This window comes from Rhinatrema bivittatum, chromosome 2, assembly GCF_901001135.1.
Source record: "Rhinatrema bivittatum chromosome 2, aRhiBiv1.1, whole genome shotgun sequence".
NCBI lineage: Eukaryota > Metazoa > Chordata > Amphibia > Gymnophiona > Rhinatrematidae > Rhinatrema > Rhinatrema bivittatum.
In genome coordinates, this window is record NC_042616.1 from 808,112,296 (window position 1) to 808,139,496 (window position 27,201).

Sequence of the window (27,201 nt, forward strand, 5' to 3'; positions counted from 1 at the left end):
GAGACACTGGCAGCAGGCCTTCCTTATCGTCTAGGGAGGCCAGGCCAGGCCACACAAGCGGGTCGTGCAATCCTGCCAGCAGATGGAGACAGAGGTCACTGACTCGCTGACCTCACTCCTATATATAGTCCTGCGCCCTCATCAGCCTGCCAGTATTCTCCGTCTCCAGCAGACGGCGGACGTGCATTCCATCTGTTGACCCAGATACGCCTGTCAGGACTGTGACAGGTTCAATTTCCAGACCCCAGGTAAGAGCCACTGCAGGACCAGCACAGCCGCTGGCCGAAGAAGCCACCACGTGTTCCGTGCTGCCACCTGCTAGGATCACCAGCAGGCTCCAGATTTTCAGGTCAGGTTGATCCAGCCCTGGTTTTACCCCCATAGCATGCAGGGACTTGAAAGTCTCTCTTTTAGTAGGGAACGCAACAGGGAAATTTATTTGGATATCGCAGAAGTTAAGAAATTAATAATAACTAGAGATGTGCATCGTTCAGCCAGTTTTGGAGCTCGGTGGTGAAGGATTTTAGCCCCACCCCCGCTGTAGGCTCAGAAGTTACTTCCAGCGCACGTAGGAAGCTTTGGGCTCAATCTTTATTTTCCTCGTCCTGCTTTTTTCTTCTCCTCTGGGGCACTTAAAAAAAAAAAAAAAAAAGCGAAACTCAAAATAGCAGCAATAGTGTTTCTTCTCCAGGGTGCGGCTCAGTGTTTCAGGCTCCTCCCGGGTCGGCAGTAGCAGTAACAGTGTTTCTTCTCCAGGGTGCGGCTCAGTGTTTCAGGCTCCTCCCTGGTCGGCAGTAGCAGTAACAGTGTTTCTTCTCCAGGGTGCGGCTCAGTGTTTCAGGCTCCTCCCGGGTCGGCAGTAGCAGTAACAGTGTTTCTTCTCCAGGGTGCGGCTCAGTGTTTCAGGCTCCTCCCTGGTCGGCAGTAGCAGTAACAGTGTTTCTTCTCCAGGGTGCGGCTCAGTGTTTCAGGCTCCTCCCGGGTCGGCAGTAGCAGTAACAGTGTTTCTTCTCCAGGGTGCGGCTCAGTGTTTCAGGCTCTTCCCGGGTCGGCAGTAGCAGTAACAGTGTTTCTTCTCCAGGGTGCGGCTCAGTGTTTCAGGCTCCTCCCGGGTCGGCAGTAGCAGTAACAGTGTTTCTTCTCCAGGGTGCGGCTCAGTGTTTCAGGCTCCTCCCGGGTCGGCAGTAGCAGTAACAGTGTTTCTTCTCCAGGGTGCGGCTCAGTGTTTCAGGCTCCTCCCGGGTCGGCAGTAGCAGTAACAGTGTTTCTTCTCCAGGGTGCGGCTCAGTGTTTCAGGCGCCTCCCGGGTCGGCAGTAGCAGTAACAGTGTTTCTTCTCCAGGGTGCGGCTCAGTGTTTCAGGCGCCTCCCGGGTCGGCAGTAGCAGTAACAGTGTTTCTTCTCCAGGGTGCGGCTCAGTGTTTCAGGCTCCTCCCGGGTCGGCAGTAACAGTGTTTCTTCTCCAGGGTGCGGCTCAGTGTTTCAGGCTCCTCCCTGGTCGGCAGTAGCAGTAACAGTGTTTCTTCTCCAGGGTGCGGCTCAGTGTTTCAGGCTCCTCCCGGGTCGGCAGTAGCAGTAACAGTGTTTCTTCTCCAGGGTGCGGCTCAGTGTTTCAGGCTCCTCCCGGGTCGGCAGTAGCAGTAACAGTGTTTCTTCTCCAGGGTGCGGCTCAGTGTTTCAGGCTCCTCCCGGGTCGGCAGTAGCAGTAACAGTGTTTCTTCTCCAGGGTGCGGCTCAGTGTTTCAGGCGCCTCCCGGGTCGGCAGTAGCAGTAACAGTGTTTCTTCTCCAGGGTGCGGCTCAGTGTTTCAGGCGCCTCCCGGGTCGGCAGTAGCAGTAACAGTGTTTCTTCTCCAGGGTGCGGCTCAGTGTTTCAGGCGCCTCCCGGGTCGGCAGTAGCAGTAACAGTGTTTCTTCTCCAGGGTGCGGCTCAGTGTTTCAGGCTCCTCCCGGGTCGGCAGTAGCAGTAACAGTGTTTCTTCTCCAGGGTGCGGCTCAGTGTTTCAGGCTCCTCCCGGGTCGGCAGTAGCAGTAACAGTGTTTTCTTCTCCAGGGTGCGGCTCAGTGTTTCAGGCTCCTCCCGGGTCGGCAGTAGCAGTAACAGTGTTTCTTCTCCAGGGTGCGGCTCAGTGTTTCAGGCTCCTCCCGGGTCGGCAGTAGCAGTAACAGTGTTTCTTCTCCAGGGTGCGGCTCAGTGTTTCAGGCTCCTCCCGGGTCGGCAGTAGCAGTAACAGTGTTTCTTCTCCAGGGTGCGGCTCAGTGTTTCAGGCGCCTCCCGGGTCGGCAGTAGCAGTAACAGTGTTTCTTCTCCAGGGTGCGGCTCAGTGTTTCAGGCGCCTCCCGGGTCGGCAGTAGCAGTAACAGTGTTTCTTCTCCAGGGTGCGGCTCAGTGTTTCAGGCGCCTCCCGGGTCGGCAGTAGCAGTAACAGTGTTTCTTCTCCAGGGTGCGGCTCAGTGTTTCAGGCTCCTCCCGGGTCGGCAAGTAGCAGTAACAGTGTTTCTTCTCCAGGGTGCGGCTCAGTGTTTCAGGCGCCTCCCGGGTCGGCAGTAGCAGTAACAGTGTTTCTTCTCCAGGGTGCGGCTCAGTGTTTCAGGCTCCTCCCGGGTCGGCAGTAGCAGTAACAGTGTTTCTTCTCCAGGGTGCGGCTCAGTGTTTCAGGCTCCTCCCGGGTCGGCAGTAGCAGTAACAGTGTTTCTTCTCCAGGGTGCGGCTCAGTGTTTCAGGCTCCTCCCGGGTCGGCAGTAGCAGTAACAGTGTTTCTTCTCCAGGGTGCGGCTCAGTGTTTCAGGCTCCTCCCGGGTCGGCAGTAGCAGTAACAGTGTTTCTTCTCCAGGGTGCGGCTCAGTGTTTCAGGCTCCTCCCGGGTCGGCAGTAGCAGTAACAGTGTTTCTTCTCCAGGGTGCGGCTCAGTGTTTCAGGCGCCTCCCGGGTCGGCAGTAGCAGTAACAGTGTTTCTTCTCCAGGGTGCGGCTCAGTGTTTCAGGCGCCTCCCGGGTCGGCAGTAGCAGTAACAGTGTTTCTTCTCCAGGGTGCGGCTCAGTGTTTCAGGCGCCTCCCGGGTCGGCAGTAGCAGTAACAGTGTTTCTTCTCCAGGGTGCGGCTCAGTGTTTCAGGCTCCTCCCGGGTCGGCAGTAGCAGTAACAGTGTTTCTTCTCCAGGGTGCGGCTCAGTGTTTCAGGCGCCTCCCGGGTCGGCAGTAGCAGTAACAGTGTTTCTTCTCCAGGGTGCGGCTCAGTGTTTCAGGCTCCTCCCGGGTCGGCAGTAGCAGTAACAGTGTTTCTTCTCCAGGGTGCGGCTCAGTGTTTCAGGCTCCTCCCGGGTCGGCAGTAGCAGTAACAGTGTTTCTTCTCCAGGGTGCGGCTCAGTGTTTCAGGCTCCTCCCGGGTCGGCAGTAGCAGTAACAGTGTTTCTTCTCCAGGGTGCGGCTCAGTGTTTCAGGCTCCTCCCGGGTCGGCAGTAGCAGTAACAGTGTTTCTTCTCCAGGGTGCGGCTCAGTGTTTCAGGCTCCTCCCGGGTCGGCAGTAGCAGTAACAGTGTTTCTTCTCCAGGGTGCGGCTCAGTGTTTCAGGCTCCTCCCGGGTCGGCAGTAGCAGTAACAGTGTTTCTTCTCCAGGGTGCGGCTCAGTGTTTCAGGCTCCTCCCGGGTCGGCAGTAGCAGTAACAGTGTTTCTTCTCCAGGGTGCGGCTCAGTGTTTCAGGCTCCTCCCGGGTCGGCAGTAGCAGTAACAGTGTTTCTTCTCCAGGGTGCGGCTCAGTGTTTCAGGCGCCTCCCGGGTCGGCAGTAGCAGTAACAGTGTTTCTTCTCCAGGGTGCGGCTCAGTGTTTCAGGCTCCTCCCGGGTCGGCAGTAGCAGTAACAGTGTTTCTTCTCCAGGGTGCGGCTCAGTGTTTCAGGCTCCTCCCGGGTCGGCAGTAGCAGTAACAGTGTTTCTTCTCCAGGGTGCGGCTCAGTGTTTCAGGCTCCTCCCGGGTCGGCAGTAGCAGTAACAGTGTTTCTTCTCCAGGGTGCGGCTCAGTGTTTCAGGCTCCTCCCGGGTCGGCAGTAGCAGTAACAGTGTTTCTTCTCCAGGGTGCGGCTCAGTGTTTCAGGCTCCTCCCGGGTCGGCAGTAACAGTGTTTCTTCTCCAGGGTGCGGCTCAGTGTTTCAGGCTCCTCCCGGGTCGGCAGTAGCAGTAACAGTGTTTCTTCTCCAGGGTGCGGCTCAGTGTTTCAGGCTCCTCCCGGGTCGGCAGTAGCAGTAACAGTGTTTCTTCTCCAGGGTGCGGCTCAGTGTTTCAGGCGCCTCCCGGGTCGGCAGTAGCAGTAACAGTGTTTCTTCTCCAGGGTGCGGCTCAGTGTTTCAGGCGCCTCCTGGGTCGGCAGTAGCAGTAACAGTGTTTCTTCTCTGGGGGGCGCGGGGAGAAGCTTGCAGAGCGGTCCTGGGAGGGAGACTTGCTTCTGGCTATCTGGGATTGCTCTTGCCCCTCACCATCTCAGACTCCGTGTCACTCTCCGCACCTGAACCCTTCTCTCCTCTCTTCCTCTTCCTTTCTCTTCCCTCTGACTCACCTTTCAGTCACTCAACCTCCAACTCAATCCCTTTTCCTTCCCTCTATCACTCACACCCTCACTCCTGTTTACCCCTCACTCCTTTCCCTCTGTCACTCACCCCTCCTTCCCATTCACTCCCTTTCCTCTGCCACTCACTCTGCCCCTATTACCACTCACTCCCTTCTCTTTGTCACTATTCCTTCCCCACTCACTCCCTTCCCTCTTAGTCACTCTCCCACTCTCCCACTCCCCCTCTCAGTCACTCTTCCTCTCCCTCCCTCCAACTTACTCCCCTCCCTCTTAGTCACTCTCCCACTCCCCTCTCAGTCACTCTTCCTCTCCCTCCAACTCACTCCCCTCTAGCACTCTCCCTCTCCCCCACTCACTCCTTTCCCTCTGTCACTCTCCCTCCCACACTCCCACCTCCCTCCCACCATTAATTCCCTTCCCTTTCCTCTGTCACACCCACACACTCCCTCCCTCCCTTTCCCTTTCAGTCACTTAACCTCCCCCTCCCCCATTTACTCCCTTCCCTCTGTCAGTCTCCCTCCCTCACTCCATCCCTCTCCTCTGTCACTCTCCCTTCCCTTTGTCACTCTCCCACCCCACTCCCACCCTTCTCAGTCACACACACCCTCTCCCTCCCCCATTCATTCCCTTCCCTCTCAGCCACACCCACCCTTTCTCTCCCCCACTCACTCCCTTCCTTTTCCTTTCAGTCGCTTACCCTCTTCCTCTCTCCACTCACTCTCTTCCCTTCCCTCTCAGTTGCTCACCAGCCTTACCCCTTTCCCTTCCCTTCCCTATACACCATGTGACTCGCCCTTCCTCCCCGGTCATCGTCGTCTTCTTCCTCCTACTGGCCGGGTGCTGGAAGCCCACCAGCAGGTCAGCTTTGGGCTCGCCACTGTGCGGTGCCTCTTCTTGCTGGCGGGGGGATGGGAACCCCGCCAGTGCGGCACTGCAGGTGCTGCGGCACAAATCCTTTTCTTGATGGCGGGAACCCTGCCAGCCAGCACATCATTAAATAGCGCCGATGTTAGGACTGGTGCCCGACATCGCTCCAGGCCTGACGTCACGCAGTTCAGCGCGTCGTCAAGGGCAACACTTGGGCAGGCAGCGTCGAGGGGCCGCACGTAATGTGCACCGTACAGCAGATAGGCGAGCTGGACAAAAGAGGGCGATGGGCCGGATTTGGCCTGCGGGCCTGTTTGCCCAGCCCTGCTCCAATAAGAGCGGCTCCCCTGACAACTGTTGTAACTGGGGAAGATAAGAGCATCGTCCCCTGGCGTTCACTTTCTTCTACTTAAGGAAAGGTAATAACTCAGGGCATGTGAGCGGCCGTGGCATAGAAATACTCTCAAAGTAATAAAGAACGGCGTCTTAACCTTCTAAAAAAAACAAAATGACAAGATTTGTGCGCAGCAAGCAAAAACGAATGATTGCTCGGGTCAAATAAAGCACTCCCGGCATTAATCAACCTGAGGAGGGGTTTGAAATGGTAAAAATGCTGACACGGAAGCCAGAAAAGCTAAGACAGATGTCCATAAGATTGTGAGCATTTACCAAATTACCTTGAAGAGAAGGTTGTGAACCTTCGGGCTTCCTTACCAGTTTGTGAGAGGCAAGATACTGTAAGTAAGAGAGAAGTAGCCCCCCGTGCTTTGATTGCATGAACACGTTTCCCAGGCAGACTTGCATGCGGGTAATCCGTTTCCTGCTCTTTTTTTTTTTGGCATCATTTGTGGGATGTGGGAAGTAATATCTGACCTATTAATAAAGATAGTGGAAGGTGAAAGGCTTTGTAGCAGAAGAGCTTGTAAAGAGCGGCTGTTCTGTCTGTAACAGAGGAAGGTGGCGGTATCAGTCGAGGAAGTGACAAACCGCAGACTGCTTTCACGTTTTTCTTTTAATCCATATTCTGCCTTTTGTGACTGGTCAGCCGTTTCGCAGTGGATTGCGCTCAGGACCTGTAGGAATTTCCCTGTCCACGGAGAGCGGATAATGTAAGGGCCTGAATTACTAAGCTTTTTTTTTGCCCCCATAGACACAGAAAAGGAAAAAATCCTTATGGGGCATTCCATGAAGTTAGCAAGTAGCACATTTAAAACTAATCGGAGAAAATTCTTTTTCACTCAACGCACAATAAAGCTCTGGAATTTGTTGCCAGAGGAGGTGGTTAGTACAGTTAGTGTAGCTGGGTTCAAAAAAGGTTTGGATAAGTTCTTGGAGGAGAAGTCCATTAACTGCTATTAATCAAGTTTACTTAGGGAATAGCCACTGCTATTAATTGCATCAGTAGCATGGGTTCTTCTTGGTGTTTGGGTACTTGCCAGGTTCTTATGGCCTGGTTTGGCCTCTGTTGGAAACAGGATGCTGGGCTTGATGGACCTTTGGTCTGACTCAGCATGGCAATTTCTTATGTTCTTAAATTAGGCCCTCAGTTTGTACCTGAAGCAATGGGCAAGGTCCCAAGGAGTGTCAGCAGTATTTGAACCCTGGCTTTTCTAGATCACAGCCTGATGTTCTAGCCACTGGGCTACTACTTCCCCCTCCAATACCCTTCCTAAGTAAACTGTCGGAGGCATCTGCGTTAAATCCACTGGCAAATTACCTAGAGGAGCAAAATATTCTGGATCCGTATCTGTTTGGATACAGAAAGGTTCGCAGCACGGATGCACTCTCGGTCTCCCTGACGGACGCCCTTCACTTTGATATAGATGGGGGTAATGCAGCGATTCTTGTGCGACTTGACATATCTATTGCATTCGGTACAACTTGCCCTAAACTATGAAATGAACGGCTTCGTTCCCCAGGGATCGAGACGCTGTTCTTGTAGGATTTACATCTCTTTTTTTTTTTTTTTCAGCTGGTAGCAAGCAGCAGGTGCACGTGGGTGATAAGTGTTCATCGAAGAAGGACCTGAGCATGCCACAGGTTTTGGCTCTGCCGTTCGTTTTATTTAACATCTGTCTCCAACTTTTAGGGAGACGGATATTGGCGGCTCTTAGATTTATTACTTTATAGCTGCAGATGGCATTCCAGTTTGTTTTTTTTGTCTTACGTAATTCTGACGGAAGCCTTCTGGTAGATTTGCTTGGTTGATGCTTTAAGGTAGTTAATCAGTGGATGTCTGCAGATTAATCGGTTTTAAATTTGCACAAGCCACACACCCTCTCCCTCCCCCTAGAAACCTGTCCCATGTGATTCTTCATGCCATTAGTCTCCCTGCACTTATTGAAGCTTGGAATTTAGGAATTTTGTTGGGCTCTAAATTAACAGGAAAGACTCACATAAAGACAGTGGCAAGAGCTGCATTTTGAAGCTCCATTTATTCAGAGATCACACATCCCTAATGTTGATTTCACAACATGGTTACAAGCTTTGCTACTGTCTAAACTAGAGTGTGGTAACTCCTCATTTGAAGGATGACCAATTAGTGGAAAATGCGGCTGCCAGGCTGATCACAGGTGTGAGTATTAGACATCCCCATTTAATCAGAGCAGGAAGAGCTGCGCACTGGCTGCCAGGTCAGCAGAGAGAGCTCAGTTTAAAACACTTAGGATTATTCCTAAAATTCTTTCTGGTGAGAGTCTACAGTGTCTGGCCAAACTTTCATTACGTGCCTCAGAGCAAAACCGGTGTGCTGAACCCCCTCCTAGGAAGTGTAGGACGCAGGAGCTTTCTCAGTTGCAGGACCTACGTTGTGCAATGCATTGCCCAGTAAAGGAGGTAATTGGCTATTTAATTTTTAGAAATTAAACAGGCTTATAATACATTTTGTGGTTTTTATCTGTATATTATTGCCACTGTGTTTATGCTAGATGTTTATTTCTGAATGTAAATGTGTGGTCCGTGTTGAACAGTTGTATTAGAAGGCTGTGGAATATAAGAATGCATTTTGCACAGTACGGGAGGAGCTGCATTTCTGTTTCTCCGGTATTGCATTGCACACAGAGCCTGGCTCCATGAGGTTTCCAGTTTGGTTTTTTTGTCCGCACATTTCTATTTAAATGATTCTGTGCTCTGCGTGTGTGGGGGAGGGGCCGAGATGTGGCATTCTGCTAGTGTCTGCGTAGGGATCCATTGCGGTCCGGCCCCTCTGCTGATTGGCTCTTCCCCTCTCCTTTGCCTCTTTGCTGATTGGTGCTTGTGGTTTCTCATATTTTCAGATAAGCCCATGCAGCTGAACCAGGCGCTGTTCATGCTGGGGGGGCAAAGTGGTTATGTGCTGCAGCCGGACATCATGAGGGACGACCTCTTTGACCCTTTTGACAAGAATAGTTTGAAGATAGTGGAGCCCATCACGGTGCAGCTGCAGGTGAGTGAAATAATTGACTGGAACAGTCTGCTGGGGTGGAAACGGTGGTGGGAGAGATGACGCACCAAGAGGTTTTTAGGGATTCCCCTTTTTTTGGCCGTCTGGACAGCAGGATGCTCTGGAGCTGGGCGGCCGCATTCATCCTCGTGGCGTGGTGCGGCGCCTTTAGCTTGCTCTCTGCCTTCACCGCAGAAGATGGCACCGGCCAATCTCTCAGTGCTTGCTATGGGCACCGCCGTTCAGGCTGTTCTTCTTCACGGAGGAGAAACTCAAGAGAAGTTTTGAGCTCTGCGAGACCTTTAGCGCGGTTCTGAAGAGTTGTAGATGTTTTGCATGGGAAAAAAACACCCCACGTTTATTTATTTATTTAAAGTTTTTTTTTTATACCGGTATTCGTCGAAACATCATATTGGTTTACATGTAACGTGTAACAGAAGGGAAATACATTAAACAGGGTGACTGCTGAACTCGGATGGGTATATAGATGATAGTTAACAAACCTTGTTAGAGTCAAACATCATGCACATCTTTGAGCTTGCAGAGGTTTTCTAAAATATTTCATCGAGGGATGATGTAGGGGGGATTTTCAAAGACCCCACAGACCTCCACACACAGCAAGAGCGAGTTTCAAAAGCCCCTCTCACCCCTGCCACATTGTTTGAAAATTCATCCCTTAAGGTACAACAATTGGACATAATGCACATCTCATAGAAACATAAGTGACAAAACATCAACTCTTCCTGTCCCTCCTCATTCCAGACTGTGCGCACCTCGCCCAGACTGTAACTTCTGCTGCCAGTGCCCTGCTGATAACCAGGGACCTCCTCTTCCTATCCCTGCTCACTTCATTCTCTCTACATCCCTGGTGATAACCATGGGCCTCTCCCCTTCCATCATTCCTCAAGCTGCGCTTCTCAGGTGTGGGGAATTTTCTTCTTTCTGGCACCAGTCTAGCCCATACTAGTTGCTTAGGGCCAGAGCTGAGTTTGTACAGCAGAAGACGTTCCCCACGCCTCCAGGAGAAAAGCTTACCGTGAAGTAGAAGTAACTCCTCACTCTTCCATGGCAGCATGCAAGGATTCTTGCAAAACTGGGATGGAAAACCATAAACATTATAAACACAATTAGCAAATCACTGGAGAAGATACAGAGAAGAGTGAACAAAATGATAAAGGGGATGGAACAGCTTCTCTGTGAGGAAAGGCTGAAGAGGTTAAGGCTGTTGAGCTTGTAGAAGAAGACGACTGAGGGGGGATATGATAGAGGTCTTTAAAATCATGAGAGGTCTAGAACGAGTAGGAGCACTTCGACACCAGGTGAGGAACGTTTTTTTCTTACCGAGGGTCGCATTCTCAAGCTATAGCTGGGGGTACGCAGGCTGTTGGATGCTGTGGTGCCCAAGATCTGGGACTACCTTCAAGTGCTGGGCTCTGTGGCTTCAATGTTGGAGCTAATTCCTTGGGCCTTTGCACATCTGAGGCCTCTGCAAAGGTTTCTTCTTTCCCATTGGGATCCTTTGTCGGAACAGTTTCATCTTCCGCTGTCGCTCGAGGAGCCTGCCAGGTCAAGTCTTTCATGGTGGCTTGGTCAGAGTCATCTAAGTTGCGGAGTGGACTTGGAGGTTCCGGAATGGGTGATGGTTACCACCGATGCCAGTCTTTCCGGCTGGGGTGCAGTGTGCTAGAATCAATCAGCCCAGGGACAATGGAAGAGGCGTCCTGGTCTATCAATTGTTGGATAGGAGGGTAGTGCGCATTGCTTGCCTTTCTGCCTCTGTACGCGGCCGCTTAGTTCACATCTTGTCGGACAACGCAACCACTATGCTTACATCAGTTGACAAGGGGAACCAGGAGTTGGGCGGTGGCCCAGGAGTTGATTCTCTGGGCGGAACAGCATCTAGCATTGCTAGCAGTGACCTACATAGCCGGAATGGACAATGTTCATTTAGATTTTATCATTTGCCAGAAACTGGATCCTGGGGAGTAGGAGTTGTTGGAGGAGGCGATGACTATTCTATGTCGCAAGTGGAGTAGCTCCCCTACCTGGACTTGATGGCATCTCAATGGAATGCCAAGGTGCCCTGCTTCTTCAGTCACAGAAGAGAACATGGGGCAGAAGGGGTCGATGCCCTAGTCCTACGTTGGCCCAGAGGGATTTGTCTTTACGTGTTCCCCCCGTGGCCGCTGGTGGGCAAAGTGATACGATGGATAGAAAGTCATCCCGGAATAGTGATCCTGGTAGCACCGGAGTGGCCACGATGGCCATAGTTTGAGAACCTAGTCAATCTGGCGGGCGGCTTGCTCATTTACCAAGGCTTCTTTGTCAGGGTCTAATATTTTCGGATCAGGCTGATCGCTTTTATCTCGTGACTTGGCATTTGAGGGGGAAAGGATGGGCTGTCATTCCCACCTTGTTGCAGGCTAGAAAGACTTTCACTTCCTTGTCATATGCAGAATCTGGAGAGTCTTTTGAGGCCTGGTGTACGGGTCAGGGAGTAAGACCTACGCAGGCCTCAAGAGCTCACATCTTAACCTATTTGCAGAAAGTATTGGTGAAAGGCTTGGCCTTTAACTCTCTTAAAGTACAGATTGTGGCCTTGGGCTGTCTTCATGGCAAGGTACATGGAAGGTCTTTGGCTGCTTCTCCGGATGTGATTTTTCTGGTAGCAATTTGTTTGGCCAGAAGAATTTCAGAACTGCAAGTGTTGTTGTGTAGGGAGCCCTTTTTGAAGATCTCAGATTCTGGGATCTCTTTGCTGACAGTGCCCTCTTTTCTCCCGAAGGTGGTGTCAAGAGTTCCTTCTGAGTCAGATGGTAGAGCTCCCAGCTTTCCCAGATTTGGATAAGTCAACTCCGCATGCAAGAGACCAGCGATATATTTGTATGTGAAGCAAACTTTGTTGCATTGCCTTAAGGTCACTGGTAGTTTCAGGGTGTCTGACTATTTCTTTGTGCTATGGAGTGGGCCTTGTTTACTCTGGTCTCACTCACCTTTAGTAATTAACTGATTACCTGAGTGAACAATGATAACAGTAAGTATAGGAACACTGAGTACTCTTAAGACTGTTTTGTATTTATAAATGGACACATTGGCTTCACCCTGTGGTGGCAAGCAGAGGCTTTATTTTCTTGTCTTTTGCCCACAATCCTCAGCTAGCTCACTGCTCCCTTGACCCTGAGCCCCCTGGGGACATATTCCCTGCGTGACCCCGGCTCCTGGGTGCAAGCTGCTTAAGCTGCATAACCTGCTCTTCTGATGCAGTTCAGTCAGAAAATGCTGGTGGCCTGTGGTAGTGCTGGTGGGCTTATTTGCCCCTCTAGTGAGTTGTCTCTGCAAAGCACGGGCTTCAGGACAGGCACCAGGCTACCCTCCTACTCCCCTTCAGAAAAGCTCAGTTCACTTAGCTGTGGGTTCCCTGCAGGGAGGAGCAAGATGCACTCACCTCATGTTTTGTCCGTCCTCTGTCGGAGGTGCTGGCAGTTTTAGGAAGCTCCCTCAGCTCACAGTCTCTGAAACTGCTTGTGTGTGCTGCTCCTTGGGCTCGTACAAAGGCAGGAAACTGCTCCCGTCTGTGCTTCTCGCCGCAGCTGGACGTCAGCCAGCCAGGGGGATCCAGAAGCTCCAAAGGCGCCCTTTCCTCTCATCCTCCAGCTCCTCCGGGCTCCTGGGGTCTGACTCCCTGTTCTCCCTGCAGCTTCCCCTCCCTCTCCCCCCAGCTCCTCTCCCTCAGCTGTTAACCCTTCGGTGGCGGCGTCTGAAGACAGCAGATCCTAAGATATAGAAACAACAGTTGCAGCCCCACTTTCTGCCAATGGGAGCAGGTTTCAGGAGGACGATGACTGCAAAGCACTCGTTTTTACCCACAACAACGTCAGGATTTTCATTTTCCCAGTGCCAGGGCAGTTAGAAAGCGAATGCCCAGGCTCAGGAAAACAGATCTGAAACGCTAACCGAAACGCCCAGTTTGGCTTCCTGTCCAAGTTCCTAGGCCTGGTATAGTGTAAGCTCAGGGGGGGGGGGGTAGGGGAGCATCTTTTGAGAACCCGGTCATATTTAGGAGCCGAAATTTAGGGATGAAATGTTGGGAATTATTAGGAAAGGAATGGTGAATAAAATGGAAAATGTCATAATGCCTCTGTATCGCTCCATGGTGAGACCGCACCTTGAATACTGTGTACAATTCTGGTCTCCGCATCTCAGAAAAGATATAATTGCGATGGAGAAGGTACAGAGAAGGGCAACCAAAATGATAAAGGGGATGGAACAGCTCCCCTATGAGGAAAGACTAAAGAGGTTAGGGCTGTTCAGCTTGGAGAAGAGACGGCTGAGGGGGGATATGATAGAGGTCTTTAAAATCATGAGAGGTCTAGAATGGGTAGATGTGAATCGGTTATTTACTCTTTCTGATAATAGAAGGACAAGGGGGCATTCCATGAAGTTAGCATGGGGCACATTTAAAACTAATCAGAGAAAGTTCTTTTTTACTCAACGCACAATAAAGCTCTGGAATTTGTTGCCAGAGGATGTGGTTAGTGCAGTTAGTGTAGCTGGGTTCAAAAAAGGTTTGGATGAATTCCTGAAGGAGAAGTCCATTAATGGCTATTAAGTTTACTTAGGGAGTAGCCACTGCTATTACTGGCTACTCAGAGCATGGGATCTTCTTAGTGTTTGGGTACTTGCCAGGTTCTTGTGGCCTGGTTTGGCCTCTGTTGAAAGAGGATACTGGGCTTGATGGACCCTTGGTCTGACCCAGCATGGCAATTTCTTATGTTCTTACATTAATTTTCCTAAATGTAGGATCCTAATTTAGATGCATAGAGCTGAAAATCAGGCACCTAACTATTTTCCCTGTCCTAAGTCGGCCTTCTTAGCCACCCACATTTACCCTCTTAGCCCTAATCAGTCGTCTAAGATGAAGACCTGAACCCTTATTAGAATTCCAGAAATCAATGGGACTACAAAAGGGAAGCAGTGTGTTAATGGCATTCGTTTTAGTTGTTATGTATTTTGTAGTGTGTTTTTATGTCGCTCTTAATGATGTTTTCTGAGAAAGGTGGGGTAGGAATGGAATAAAATGTTTCCAGTGCTTTTCGAGCGTGCCCCTGGGCCAAGTGCATGAACTGTGTCCCATCCCCAACCTTTACCGCTCCTGGCGATCTCTCCACAGATCCTGGGTGCCCGTCACCTTCCGAAGAACGGCAGGAGCATCGTGTGCCCGTTTGTAGAGGTGGAGGTGTGCGGCTCCGAGTTTGACAGCAGCAAGAACAAAACAGACGTCGTGGGTAAGGAGGTGGAGGCGGAGCTAGAGAGGCGGGGGGGGGGGGGGGGGGGGGGAGGAAAAAGAGGGGGGCGCACTAAGGATGGAAGACAAAGGGGAAGGAAAAAGAAGGGCGCGATGTGGAAACAGGAAGGCGAAAGTGTGGACTTGGAGAAGAGAGAAACTGGGAGGATGGGAACCGAAGGAAAGGTAGGACAAGATGAAAGTGGGGAGTGGTAGTAGATAACGGGAAAGTGAAGGTAGATGAGGAGGAAGGAATGCCCGTTCTGCCAGTTTCTACACATTTACAAACCCAAACTCTAGGCACCTCACTCCTGCCCTACAGCACCCCCTGCTACTCCAATACTGAGACCCCCTCACACAGCTCTGCCAATGCACCTGACTCCTGCCCTACAGCACCCCCTGCTACTCCAATACTGAGACCCCCCTCACACAGCTCTGCCAATGCACCTCACTCCTGCCCTGCTGCACCCCCTGCTATTCCAATACTGAGACCCCCTCACACAGCTCTGCCAATGCACCTCACTCCTGCCCTGCTGCACCCCCTGCTATTCCAGTACTGAGACCCCCTCACACAGCTCTGCCAATGCACCTCACTCCTGCCCTGCTGCACCCCCTGCTATTCCAATACTGAGACCCCCTCACACAGCTCTGCCAATGCACCTCACTCCTGCCCTCCTGCACCCCCTGCTATTCCAATACTGAGACCCTCCACACACAGCTCTGCCAATGCACCTCACTCCTGCCCTCCTGCACCCCCTGCTATTCCAGGCCTGAGACCCCCTCACACAGCTCTGCCAATGCACCTCACTCCTGCCCTGCTGCACCCCCTGCTATTCCAGTACTGAGACCCCCTCACACAGCTCTGCCAATGCATCTCACTCCTGCCCTGCTGCACCCCCTGCTATTCCAGTACTGAGACCCCCTCACACAGCTCTGCCAATGCACCTCACTCCTGCCCTGCAGCACCCCCTGCTATTCCAGGCCTGAGACCCCCTCACACAGCTCTGCCAATGCACCTCACTCCTGCCCTGCTGCACCCCCTGCTATTCCAGTACTGAGACCCCCTCACACAGCTCTGCCAATGCACCTCACTCCTGCCCTGCTGCACCCCCTGCTATTCCAATACTGAGACCCCCTCACACACAGCTCTGCCAATGCACCTCACTCCTGCCCTCCTGCACCCCCTGCTATTCCAATACTGAGACCCTCCACACACAGCTCTACCAATGCATCTCACTCCTGCCCTGCTGCACCCCCTGCTATTCCAGGCCTGAGACCCCCTCACACAGCTCTGCCAATGCACCTCACTCCTGCCCTCCTGCACCCCCTGCTATTCCAGGCCTGAGATCCCCTCACATAGCTCTGCCAATGCACCTCACTCCTGCCCTGCTGCACCTCCTGCTATTCCAGTACTGAGACCCCCTCACACAGCTCTACCAATGCACCTCCCTCCTGCCCTGCTGCACCCCCTGCTATTCCAGTACTGAGACCCCCTCACACAGCTCTGCCAATGCACCTCACTCCTGCCCTGCAGCACCCCCTGCTATTCCAGTACTGAGACCCTCACACACAGCTCTGCCAATGCACCTCACTCCTGCCCTGCTGCACCCCCTGCTATTCCAGGCCTGAGATCCCCTCACACAGCTCTACCAATGCACCTCACTCCTGCCCTGCTGCACCCCCTGCTATTCCAGTACTGAGATCCCCTCACACAGCTCTACCAATGCACCTCACTCCTGCCCTGCTGCACCCCCTGCTATTCCAGTACTGAGACCCCCTCACACAGCTCTGCCAATGCACCTCACTCCTGCCCTGCTGCACCTCCTGCTATTCCAGGCCTGAGACCCTCCATGCACAGCTCTACCAATGCATCTCACTCCTGCCCTGCTGCACCCCCTGCTATTCCAGTACTGAGACCCCCTCACACAGCTCTGCCAATGCATCTCACTCCTGCCCTGCAGCACCCCCTGCTATTCCAGTACTGAGACCCCCTCACACAACTCTGCCAATGCACCTCACTCCTGCCCTGCAGCACCCCCTGCTATTCCAGTACTGAGACCCTCACACACAGCTCTGCCAATGCACCTCACTCCTGCCCTGCTGCACCCCCTGCTATTCCAGTACTGAGACCCCCTCACACAGCTCTGCCAATGCACCTCACTCCTGCCCTGCTGCACCTCCTGCTATTCCAGGCCTGAGACCCCCTCACACAGCTCTGCCAATGCACCTCACTCCTGCCCTGCAGCACCCCCTGCTATTCCAGTACTGAGACCCTCCATGCACAGCTCTGCCAATGCACCTCACTCCTGCCCTGCAGCACCCCCTGCTATTCCAGTACTGAGACCCCCTCACTCAGCTCTGCCAATGCACCTCACTCCTGCCCTGCAGCACCCCCTGCTATTCCAGTACTGAGACCCTCACACACAGCTCTGCCAATGCACCTGACTCCTGCCCTGCAGCACCCCCTGCTATTCCAGTACTGAGACCCCCTCACTCAGCTCTGCCAATGCACCTCACTCCTGCCCTGCAGCACCCCCTGCTATTCCAGTACTGAGACCCTCACACACAACTCTGCCAATGCACCTCACTCCTGCCCTGCAGCACCCCCTGCTATTCCAGGCCTGAGACCCCCTCACTCAGCTCTGCCAATGCACGTCACTCCTGCCCTGCTGCACCCTCTGCTATTCCAGTACTGAGACCCCCTCACACAGCTCTGCCAATGCATCTCACTCCTGCCCTGCAGCACCCCCTGCTATTCCAGGCCTGAGACCCCCTCACTCAGCTCTGCCAATGCACCTCACTCCTGCCCTGCAGCACCCCCTGCTATTCCAGGCCTGCGACCCCCCCTCACTCAGCTCTGCCAATGCACCTCACTCCTGCCCTGCTGCACCCCCTGCTATTCCAGTATTGAGACCCCCTCACACAACTCTGCCAATGCACCTCACTCCTGCCCTGCAGCACCCCCTGCTATTCCAGTACTGAGACCCCCTCACTCAGCTCTGCCAATGCACCTCACTCCTGCCCTGCTGCACCCCCTGCTATTCCAATACTGAGACCCCCTCACACAGCTCTGCCAATGCATCTCACTCCTGTCCTGCAGCACCCCCTGCTATTCCAGGCCTGAGACCCCACTCACTCAGCTCTGCCAATGCACCTCACTCCTGCCCTGCAGCACCCCCTGCTATTCCAGTACTGAGACCCCCTCACTCAGCTCTGCCAATGCACCTCACTCCTGCCCTGCTGCACCCCCTGCTATTCCAATACTGAGACCCCCTCACACAGCTCTGCCAATGCACCTCACTTCTGCCCTGCAGCACCCCCTGCTATTCCAGGCCTGAGACCCCCTCACTCAGCTCTGCCAATGCACTTCGATCCTGCCCCTGCTATTCCAGTACTGAGACCCCCTCACACAACTCTGCCAATGCACCTCACTCCTGTCCTGCAGCACCCCCTGCTATTCCAGTACTGAGACCCCCTCACACATGGTTCTGCCAATGCACTTTACTCCCATCCTCCTGTGCCCCCTGCAGTTCCAGGCCTGAGACCCCCCTCACACAGCTCTGCCAATGCACCTCACTCCTGCCTTCCAGCACCTTTCTTGCTGAGCCTTTCCGAAAAGGATAACAGGAGCTATTTGTAATTGCCATCATCCCACACTGTTCCTGCCCTGGACTACTTATAGTATAGTCATACAGTGTTATTTTGTATAAACTTTTTTTTTTTTTTTTTGCATAAATTGTAGCCATACAGTATTAAGATTGCTGGTTATGAAACTATCCATGTTCTTAGGATATAGCTTTCGATATCTGTACCTTTGCTTACAGTAGGTAAGTGTTACTGCAGGGTGAGAGCTGAACCCAGTTGAAGCAAATCTTCCTTTCATCTGTGGACAGTATGTCTTGTAGACATCACTGGATCTCCCTGAAGCATTTTCCACATGTTTGCTTAGGTGAATCTTACTACAGACAAGGGCAGTATTAATTAAGGATATGCAGGAGAAAAAAAATTTGCTTTTGTTTTTGGTTCGTTTTAGGGAGGGGCTTTTTCCCCATGAATTTTGGTTCGTGGATTGTTTGAATCGTTTTCATTTGTAAAAAAAAAAAAAAAACCCCAAATCAAACAATTCAAAAAAAAAAAAAATCCAAAAAATGAAAACGAAGTCTCCCGGGGCCTCCCATCCAAATAAATACTGGGCTGGGATTCCCTCCAGCCCCCACATACCTGATCCTGTGGGGATCCGCCAGTTTCAGCCTAGGCCGAAAACTTGGCCTTGTATAGGCTGAGGGCGCAGTATGTTGCTGCGACCTCGGCCTACTTAAGGCCGAGGCTTCGGCTTGACCTGGAGGCCGGGTCCCGACGCTGGGGCCTCAGCCTGGACCCAGGCCTAATGCTGTGACCTACCCCGGGCCCCGACGCCGGTGCCTCAGCCCAGGGGCCAGGCCTCGGAGCCTCTTCTTCGGCACTGGCAAACCAAATGACGTCATCCGCTGGGGTCGCGCTGGAGTGAATGAAACGAATTAGCCGTATTCATTGCGTTTTGCGGTTTTGTTTTAAACGAATGCAGATCCCTAGTTTTTAATATTAACGAGCGTTATTAACAGTAACAGCGTATGCCTGGTGAATGCTTCCTTTCCTTCTGTACTGATGTTCTCCCTGTTTCTCACCCCTCCAGCGGACAACGGCTTGAACCCTGTGTGGCTTTTTAAGCAATTTGTCTTTGACATCAATAACCCGGAGTTCTCCTTCCTTCGCTTCATGGTGTATGAGGAGGACATGTTCAGTGACCCTAACTTCCTGGCGCAGGCCACGTTTGCTGTCAGGGGCCTCAAAACAGGTGCAATTCAAGTCTCCAGGACATAAAAGGGAGTGATAGGATGGGTGTGTGACCTCACAAGGGGGGCTTCACCTCCTCATTCTTCTGATTCTTTTCCCAGGATATAGGTCGGTGCCTTTGAGGAATAGCTACAGTGAGGAGCTGGAACTCGCCTCGCTGCTTATCCATATAGAAATTGTGAATGCCAAGGTAACACTGCCGCACTATCTGAATCAGCATTCAGCATGCCTATAGAGATCATTAACCCTAAGGAAACACTGCTGCATTATCTGCATCAGCACACAGCGCCACCCATAGAGATCATTAACCCTAAGGAAACACTGCTGTATTATCTGCATCAGCACACAGCGCCACCCATAGAGATCATTAACCCTAAGGAAACACTGCTGCATTATCTGCATCAGCACACAGCGCCACCTATGTAGATCATTAACCCTAAGGAAACACTGCCGCATTATCTGAATCAGCACACAGTGCCACCTATAGAGATCATTAACCCTAAGGAAACACTGCTGCATTATCTGCATCGGCACACAGCGCCACCTATAGAGATCATTAACCCTAAGGAAGCACTGCTGCATTATCTGCATCAGCACACATCGCCACCTATAGAGATCATTAACCCTAAGGAAACACTGCCGCATTATCTGAATCAGCACACAGCGCCACCTATAGAGATCATTAACCCTAAGGAAGCAATGCCGCATTATCTGAATCAGCACACAGCGCCACCTATAGAGATCATTAACCCTAAGGTAACACTGGCACATTATCTGAATCAGCACACAGCGCCACCTATAGAGATCATTAACCCTAAGGAAGCAATGCCGCATTATCTGAATCAGCACACAGCGCCACCTATAGAGATCATTATACCTAAAGTAGCACTGGCACATTATCTGCGTCAGCACACAGCGCCACCTATAGAGATCATTAACCCTAAGGAAACACTGCCGCATTATCTGAATCAGCACACAGCGCCACCTATAGAGATCATTAACCCTAAGGTAACACTGCTGCATTATCTGAATCAGCACACAGCGCCACCTATAGAGATCATTATTCCTAAAGTAGCACTGGCACATCTGCATCAGCACACAGCGCCACCTATAGAGATTATTAACCCTAAGGTAACACTGCTGCATTATCTGAATCAGCACACAGCGCCACCTATAGAGATCATTATTCCTAAAGTAGCACTGGCACATTATCTGCATCGGCACACAGCGCCACCTATAGAGATCATTAACCCTAAGGAAGCACTGCCGCATTATCTGAATCGGCACACAGCGCCACCTATAGAGATCATTATTCCTAAGGAAGCACTGCCGCATTATCTGAATCAGCACACAGCGCCACCTATAGAGATCATTATTCCTAAAGTAGCACTGGCACATTATCTGCATCGGCACACAGCGCCACCTATAGAGATCATTAACCCTAAGGAAGCACTGCCGCATTATCTGAATCAGCACACAGCGCCACTTATAGAGATCATTATTCCTAAAGTAGCACTGGCACATTATCTGCATCGGCACACAGCGCCACCTATAGAGATCATTAACCCTAAGGAAGCACTGCCGCATTATCTGAATCAGCACACAGCGCCACCTATAGAGATCATTAACCCTAAGGTAACACTGCCGCATTATCTGAATCAGCACATAGCGCCACCTATAGAGATCATTATTCCTAAAGTAGCACTGGCACATTATCTGCATCGGCACACAGCGCCACCTATAGAGATCATTAACCCTAAGGAAGCACTGGCGCATTATCTGAATCAGCACACAGCGCCACCTATAGAGATCATTAACCCTAAGGAAGCACTGGCGCATTATCTGAATCAGCACACAGCGCCACCTATAGAGATCATTAACCCTAAGGTAACACTGCCGCATTATCTGAATCAGCACATAGCGCCACCTATAGAGATCATTATTCCTAAAGTAGCACTGGCACATTATCTGCATCGGCACACAGCGCCACCTATAGAGATCATTAACCCTAAGGAAGCACTGCCGCATTATCTGAATCAGCACACAGTGCCACCTATAGAGATCATTAACCCTAAGGTAACACTGGCACATTATCTGAATCCCAACAAACCAACCCACATCCAAAAATATTTTTTTTATATATTTCTTTTCCCTTCTTCTTGTCTTAAATCACCTTGTAAGTCTCCAACCTAGATTACAAACATTTATTCCATACTCTTTCTTCAAGACAAAAATTCTTTTTTGCAACCAACTTTTTCACACAAAAATTTTTTTTTAAAAAGGAAAGCGGTTGTTTCATAAAGATTTAAAGTTAAAATCCAGGTTAACTATTACTGTTTTTTAATCACGAACAACCACCATCCCCCCAAGTTTTTTTTACTATTTATTCAAAAATATTTTTGATAATTTTTTTGGTTATTTTTAAAACTTAATTAAATCTTGTCAAAAATGAATTTTTGTCAAAAACAGATGGAACAGTCCGCCTCAAAAAGGAACTCTTCATTAAACTGAGATCTCAACAGTTCACTTCATATACATTATCCTACACCTCACGGTTGTACTTAGCTTTACTCAATCCACATTGAAAGATCCTCCATTCACGGCAGCGTGTTAGCCTGACATGGCCAAGTTTCGAAGAAGTTCTTCATCGGGGGAAAACCGCTTGCCTACTACACGACTCAGCTCAAGAATGTAAAATTGTGATCATATCCGTTCCTGTATTGCAGATTTTCAAACTGCCCGCTCCGCGTTGCAATCACTTTTTTCAAAAAATGGCGAACCTATACGCCCATCCGTAACGTCCTCATTTAAAGGGACTATAATCATGTGATAGCATCTTGACGTGAGAGAGAACAGCCCACCCCTTTCCATCCGGTTAAAGTAACGATAGCCAATCCACCTGATCGTTTAATCCAAACGGAGCTTCTGTTTTGAGTTTATAGATCCATAGTTGTTCTCTGTAATTCAATAGCGCTGCCATATCCTCAAAGACCGTTGCACTCTCCACTTTCTCCATCACCGTCCACTTGATGTCCGCAAAGTTGTGCTCTTGCTCAATACAGTGTCCGACCAGCCGTGCTGTCAATATCTTATTGTTAATTCTGGACCTGTGTTCCATCAATCGTATTTTCACGGGTCTTTTGGTCCATCCTATATAAACTTTTGGACATCCACAAATGATTGCATAAATCACATTACTTGTATTACAATCAGTCCAGCAAGTATGGCTAACCTTCAACCCAGTGTTAGGGCCAACCCAAGTCTCGCCTTCAGTGGCACTTTCACACACCGTACAGGCTCCACATTTCAAATGACCTCCTCCTCGAGGAAAGTTAATCTTGCTGCTCATATTAGCCTTCACCACCTTATGTCGAATGTTTGGGCCACGGGTAGCGACAAACATAGGCATCTCCACAAACGCATTATGCAAACCCAGCACATGCCGAAGCAATTATAGCAGGAGCAGAAGTACTCTGCTGCAGTACAAACACAATCGATCTTGTTCTTTTTGAGCACGATATTGTAACAGTTGTGTTCGGTCACTAAATCTTGCTCTTTTATACGCCTGCCAAATCACTTTTAAGGGGTACCCACGGGTCTTAAACCTCTCCATCAACACTCCCGCTTGAATCTCAAATACCCTGTACGTACCTGGATCAGTCCAGACAGTGGGTTATGTCCCCAATCCAGCAGATGGAGTCAGCACAAGCTTTGAGGGGGCGTATCCATATATCCTACTACCCCCTCTGCAGGAGTTCAGTATCTTCTGACTCCAGCAGATGCGAGTAGGGGAATCAGGCTTCTCCTCCTTTTCCTTCTTTCTCACTTCTTTTGCTTGATTATTTTGCTGCCTTTTTCTCTGGATCAAGTTTGTATCAAGTCTTGTATCAAGTTAAAAAAAAAAAAAAAAGTAAAGCAGGGTCCTTTCACCTTTTGGGGAGTGGCTTATCTCTCCTGTCTCTTTTCTGCAGCCGTGCTGTTTTCTTTGTCGTTGCAGCAGGGGTAAGTAAGTTTTATTCCTCACAGCACAGCCCCCGGTGCCCGCGAAAGCCGGTGGTGCCGGCCTCTTCGTTTTTCTTCACTCACCCGCGGCCATTTTGCAGCTCCTCGTGGGCTGCTGCCGCGCTTAGGAAAGACTTCTGGGGCGGGTTGTGTGGCCGGGAAGGCCCCCCCGCGGCACCCTCCTGTAATTTCGGACAACGGGCAGTGCGGGCCGCCCGGGCCCCCCCCGCAGCGGCGCTTTCGTGCGCGTGCCCCCCCCCCCCCCCCCGAGGCTTTTGCTCTTTTTTGCCGCCGTTTTTCATCTCTCCCCCGGCGATCCCGATGCCGCGGCCGTTGCGCTGTGCGGCCTGCGGCGACCCGGGGTCCAGGATTTCCCGGGAGGGCATCTGTGCACGATGCCTTCCCGGGGGGGAAGGTACCTCACAGTCCCTTACTGAATTTTCTTTTTTGCCCGGGCGGCGCAGGCCGGCCACTCCGCCATTTTTGGCGGGAACGGGGGCCAGCTTACATTCTGAGCGCCCGGAGGCGCAGGCCACGAGGGAGAATGTCTCTCGGGAAGACTCTACAAGCGGGGGCGCCCCCCCATTCTGGTGCAGGAGCCAAGCACCCAGAGCCAGGGAGCAGGAACCACGCCGCCCCTCGAAACGCACCCGGGCAGGCCGGGATTCTCTCCGGAGTTTATCCTGCTCATGCATACCGCTTATCTACAGGGGCTGGACACACCTGTGGGACCCCCCCCCCTAAGATCCCACGGATGTTGCCCCCGGCGCCGGCCCCCCCCCCCCGACCCTTCGGGAGCGGGGGCCTCACGTCCTCCTACTCGGGTCCGTTTGGCGCCAGCGGCAGTGGGGGCGGTGCCCGACCCAGCGGGACAGGGACCTGACCTCCCGGACGGGGGCCAAGGGGACGGCACGCAAGAAGGGGATGATCCGCGTACCCTACGCCTCTTCCAGAGGGAAGAACTGGACGACCTCATCCCGCAGATCATTCAGGAATTAGATTTGGACCCTCCATCGGACCCGCCTGCTCCAGTGGCTCCCGCTGTCGTCACCTCCTCAAAGAAGGGAGATCCGGTCCTGGTGGCGCTTCGGCCGAGGGCTCGGGCTTTTCCTATCCATGACTCGTTTTTACAACTTCTCACCAGGGAATGGGACACCCCGGAGGCCTCCCTGAAGAGCAGCCGGGCGATGGAAAAGCTGTACCTGCTCCCTGAAGATTTTCTGGACCTCATCAAGGTCCCAAAGGTGGACTCCGCAGTGTCGGCGGTCACGAAGAGGACGACTATCCCAGTAACGGGAGGTGCGGCATTGCGAGACACACAGGATCGTAAGTTGGAGGTTTTCCTTAAGCGGGTCTTCGAGGTCTCCGCGCTAGGCATGCGGGCGGTGATGTGCAGTTCGCTTGCCCAGCGGGCTAGTCTCCTTTGGGTACAACAGCTCCTCACGTCTCAGAATCTGCCGGCCGATGAGGCTGCCCAGGCGGATCGGCTGGAGGCCGCAGTGGCGTATGGGGCGGACGCCTCGTACGATCTTTTTCGGGTCCTCGCAAGGTCCATGGTATCAGTAGTGGCGGCACGCTGACTACTATGGCTACGCAACTGGGCGGCAGATACGTCCTCGAAGTCCAGTCTAGGCTCTCTTCCCTTCAGGGGCAAGTTCCTCTTCGGGGAGGATTTGGATCAGATCATCAAGTCCCTGGGGGAGAACGCTGTTCATCGGCTGCCGGAGGATTGGTTTCGTCCATCCAGAGCGTTTTCTTCTTCTCGGACCAGAGCCAGAGCACAGCGGCGCTACAGGGGATACAGACAGGCGGGCGCCCGGCCATCCGCCCCCAGGTCTCAGCCCTGGTCGCGCTCCTTTCGCGGGCGTCGGCCCGCACGCCCTACTCCCGGACCCGGGAACCCCTCTAACAAGTCTTCACAATGATGCCAGTCTCGCCCACTCCCCTGTCCCCAGGATTGGGGGCCGGCTAACGTTTTTCTACGCGGAGTGGGCGTGGATCACCTCGGACCAGTGGGTCCTGGATACCATAAAACACGGCTACGCGTTGGAATTTCTCCGCCCCCCGCAGGGAAGGTTCATCTTTTCTCCCTGTGGCTCGGACCTCAAAAGAAGGGCGGTGCAGCTGACTCTGGACAGACTCCGGGAGATTGGCGCTATTGCGCCCGTGCCCTTCGGAGAGGTGGGCTCGGGTCACTATTCCATCTATTTCGTCGTGCCAAAGAAGGACGGTTCCTTCCGGCCTATACTAGACCTCAAGGAAGTCAACAAATCCCTTCGAGTCGTTCGGTTCCGCATGGAAACGCTCCAATCAGTGATTGCGGCGGTACATCGGGGGGAGTTTCTTGCCTCCCTGGACTTAACGGAGGCCTACCTGCACATTCCCATCCGCCCGGACCACCACCGTTTCCTTCGTTTCAAAATCCTGGACCAGCATTTTCAGTTCACGGCTCTCCCGTTCGGATTGGCGACGGCGCCGCGCACCTTCACCAAGATCATGATAGTCGTGGCTGCAGCTCTCCGGAAGGAAGGCATTCTGGTTCATCCTTATCTGGATGATTGGCTCATCCGGGCGAAGTCATTCGATCATGGACGCTCAGCGGTGACTCGAGTAGTACGGTTTCTACATTCCCTGGGATGGGTAGTGAACTTCTCCAAGAGCTCCCTCACTCCCTCGCAACGCTTGGATTTTTTGGGGGCGACCTTCGACACCCTACTGGGCAAAGTTTTTCTGCGCCAGGACAAGGCTCAATCCTTGCGGGATCACACACGATGGTAGTCCCAGGAGGTGGGCTCTGCATTACCAGAGCCCACCTCCTGGGACTACCTACAACTCCTGGGAGTGATGGGGTCCACCATCGACCTTGTACCTTGGGCTTTCGCGCACCTCAGGACCTTACAGTGGGCGCTCCTCTCCCGGTGGAAACCAGTATCACAGGACTACCAGATGATTCTCCCGCTCCCGCAGAATGCCAGGGACAGTCTGGGCTGGTTGGATCCGCCGAACCTGGCCCGGGGCATGTCCCTCGATCTGCCAAATTGGGTGGTGGTGACTACCGATGCCAGTCTGGCAGGCTGGGGTGCAGTATGCGATCGAAGCGCCACACAGGGGACGTGGTCCGCGGTGGAGGCGAAGTGGTCAATCAACCGTCTGGAAACCAGAGCGGTCCGGCTAGCTCTGCGACATTTCCTCCCGCTTCTTCGGAACCGGGTAGTCAGAATTCTATCGGACAATGCTACCACCGTGGCCTACATCAACCGACAAGGAGGCACGCGCAGCCCGCAGGTCGCGCTCGAGGCGGCGCTACTGATGCAATGGGCGGAGCGTCATCTCGTCCGGCTAGCGGCCTCGCACATCGCCGGGGTGGACAACGTCCAGGCGGACTTCCTCAGTCGTCAACTGCTGGACCCAGGAGAGTGGTCTCTCTCCGACAAAGCGATGCAACTTATCGTCCATCGGTGGGGGGCCCCCCACCTGGATCTGATGGCGTCCGCTCTCAACGCCAAGGCTCCACGCTTCTTCAGTCGCCGGAGAGAGCGCGGCGCGGAGGGAGTGGATGCCCTGGTCCTTCCGTGGCCCCCACATCTTCTGCTCTACACTTTTCCACCATGGCCCCTGGTGGGCAGGATGCTCCGCAGAATAGAAAGCCATCAGGGGACCGTGGTCTTCGTCGCTCCGGAATGGCCCAGGCGATCCTGGTTTGCAGACCTGCTACAGCTGGTGATCGACGGGCCAATCAGGCTGGGGCACCTCCCCCAGCTCCTACATCAGGGCCCGGTATTTTTCGAGCAGGCAGAACTCTTCTGTCTTGCGGCCTGGCTTTTGAGAGGCGCCGCCTCCGGCGTTGGGGCTACCTGGAGGCGGTAGTATCCACGCTATTGCGGGCACGAAAGACATCGACGTCGGCGGCCTATGTTCGAGCTGTGGTGTACCAGCCAGGCCACGAGACCCGCTAAGGCTTCTGTACCTCAGATCCTTCAGTTTCTACAGGCGGGGGTGGAAAAAGGGCTCGCCTATAATTCACTACGGGTTCAGGTGTCCGCCCTTGGTTCGCTGTTGAGCGATGGGGGCTCTCTTCTACAGCATCCTGACATTGCTCGTTTTCTCAAGGGTGTCAAGCATATGCGTCCTCCGTTGCGGGACCCTTGTCCCTCCTGGAGTCTTAACCTTGTGCTTCGCTCCCTGTCGGGACCACCGTTCGAGCCGCTGCACAGCGCAACGATAAAGGATCTCACT

General features: G+C 52.6%; 1 protein-coding gene across 2 annotated transcripts in view; it reads left to right on the forward strand.

The window, feature by feature from the left end:
- LOC115085779 (1-phosphatidylinositol 4,5-bisphosphate phosphodiesterase gamma-1-like) overlaps nt 1–27,201 on the forward strand; it is a 306,356-nt gene that overhangs the window by 253,479 nt on the left and 25,676 nt on the right. Inside the window, exons 27-30 of one of the 2 annotated variants that reach the window (XM_029592181.1) lie at nt 8,701–8,849; nt 14,017–14,131; nt 18,803–18,964; nt 19,065–19,153. In XM_029592181.1, coding sequence (XP_029448041.1) covers nt 8,701–8,849; nt 14,017–14,131; nt 18,803–18,964; nt 19,065–19,153 — 515 coding nt within the window. Of the gene's footprint in view, nt 1–8,700; nt 8,850–14,016; nt 14,132–17,954; nt 18,155–18,802; nt 18,965–19,064; nt 19,154–27,201 lie in introns of those variants that run through there. The other variant, XM_029592182.1, reaches the window with a different exon arrangement.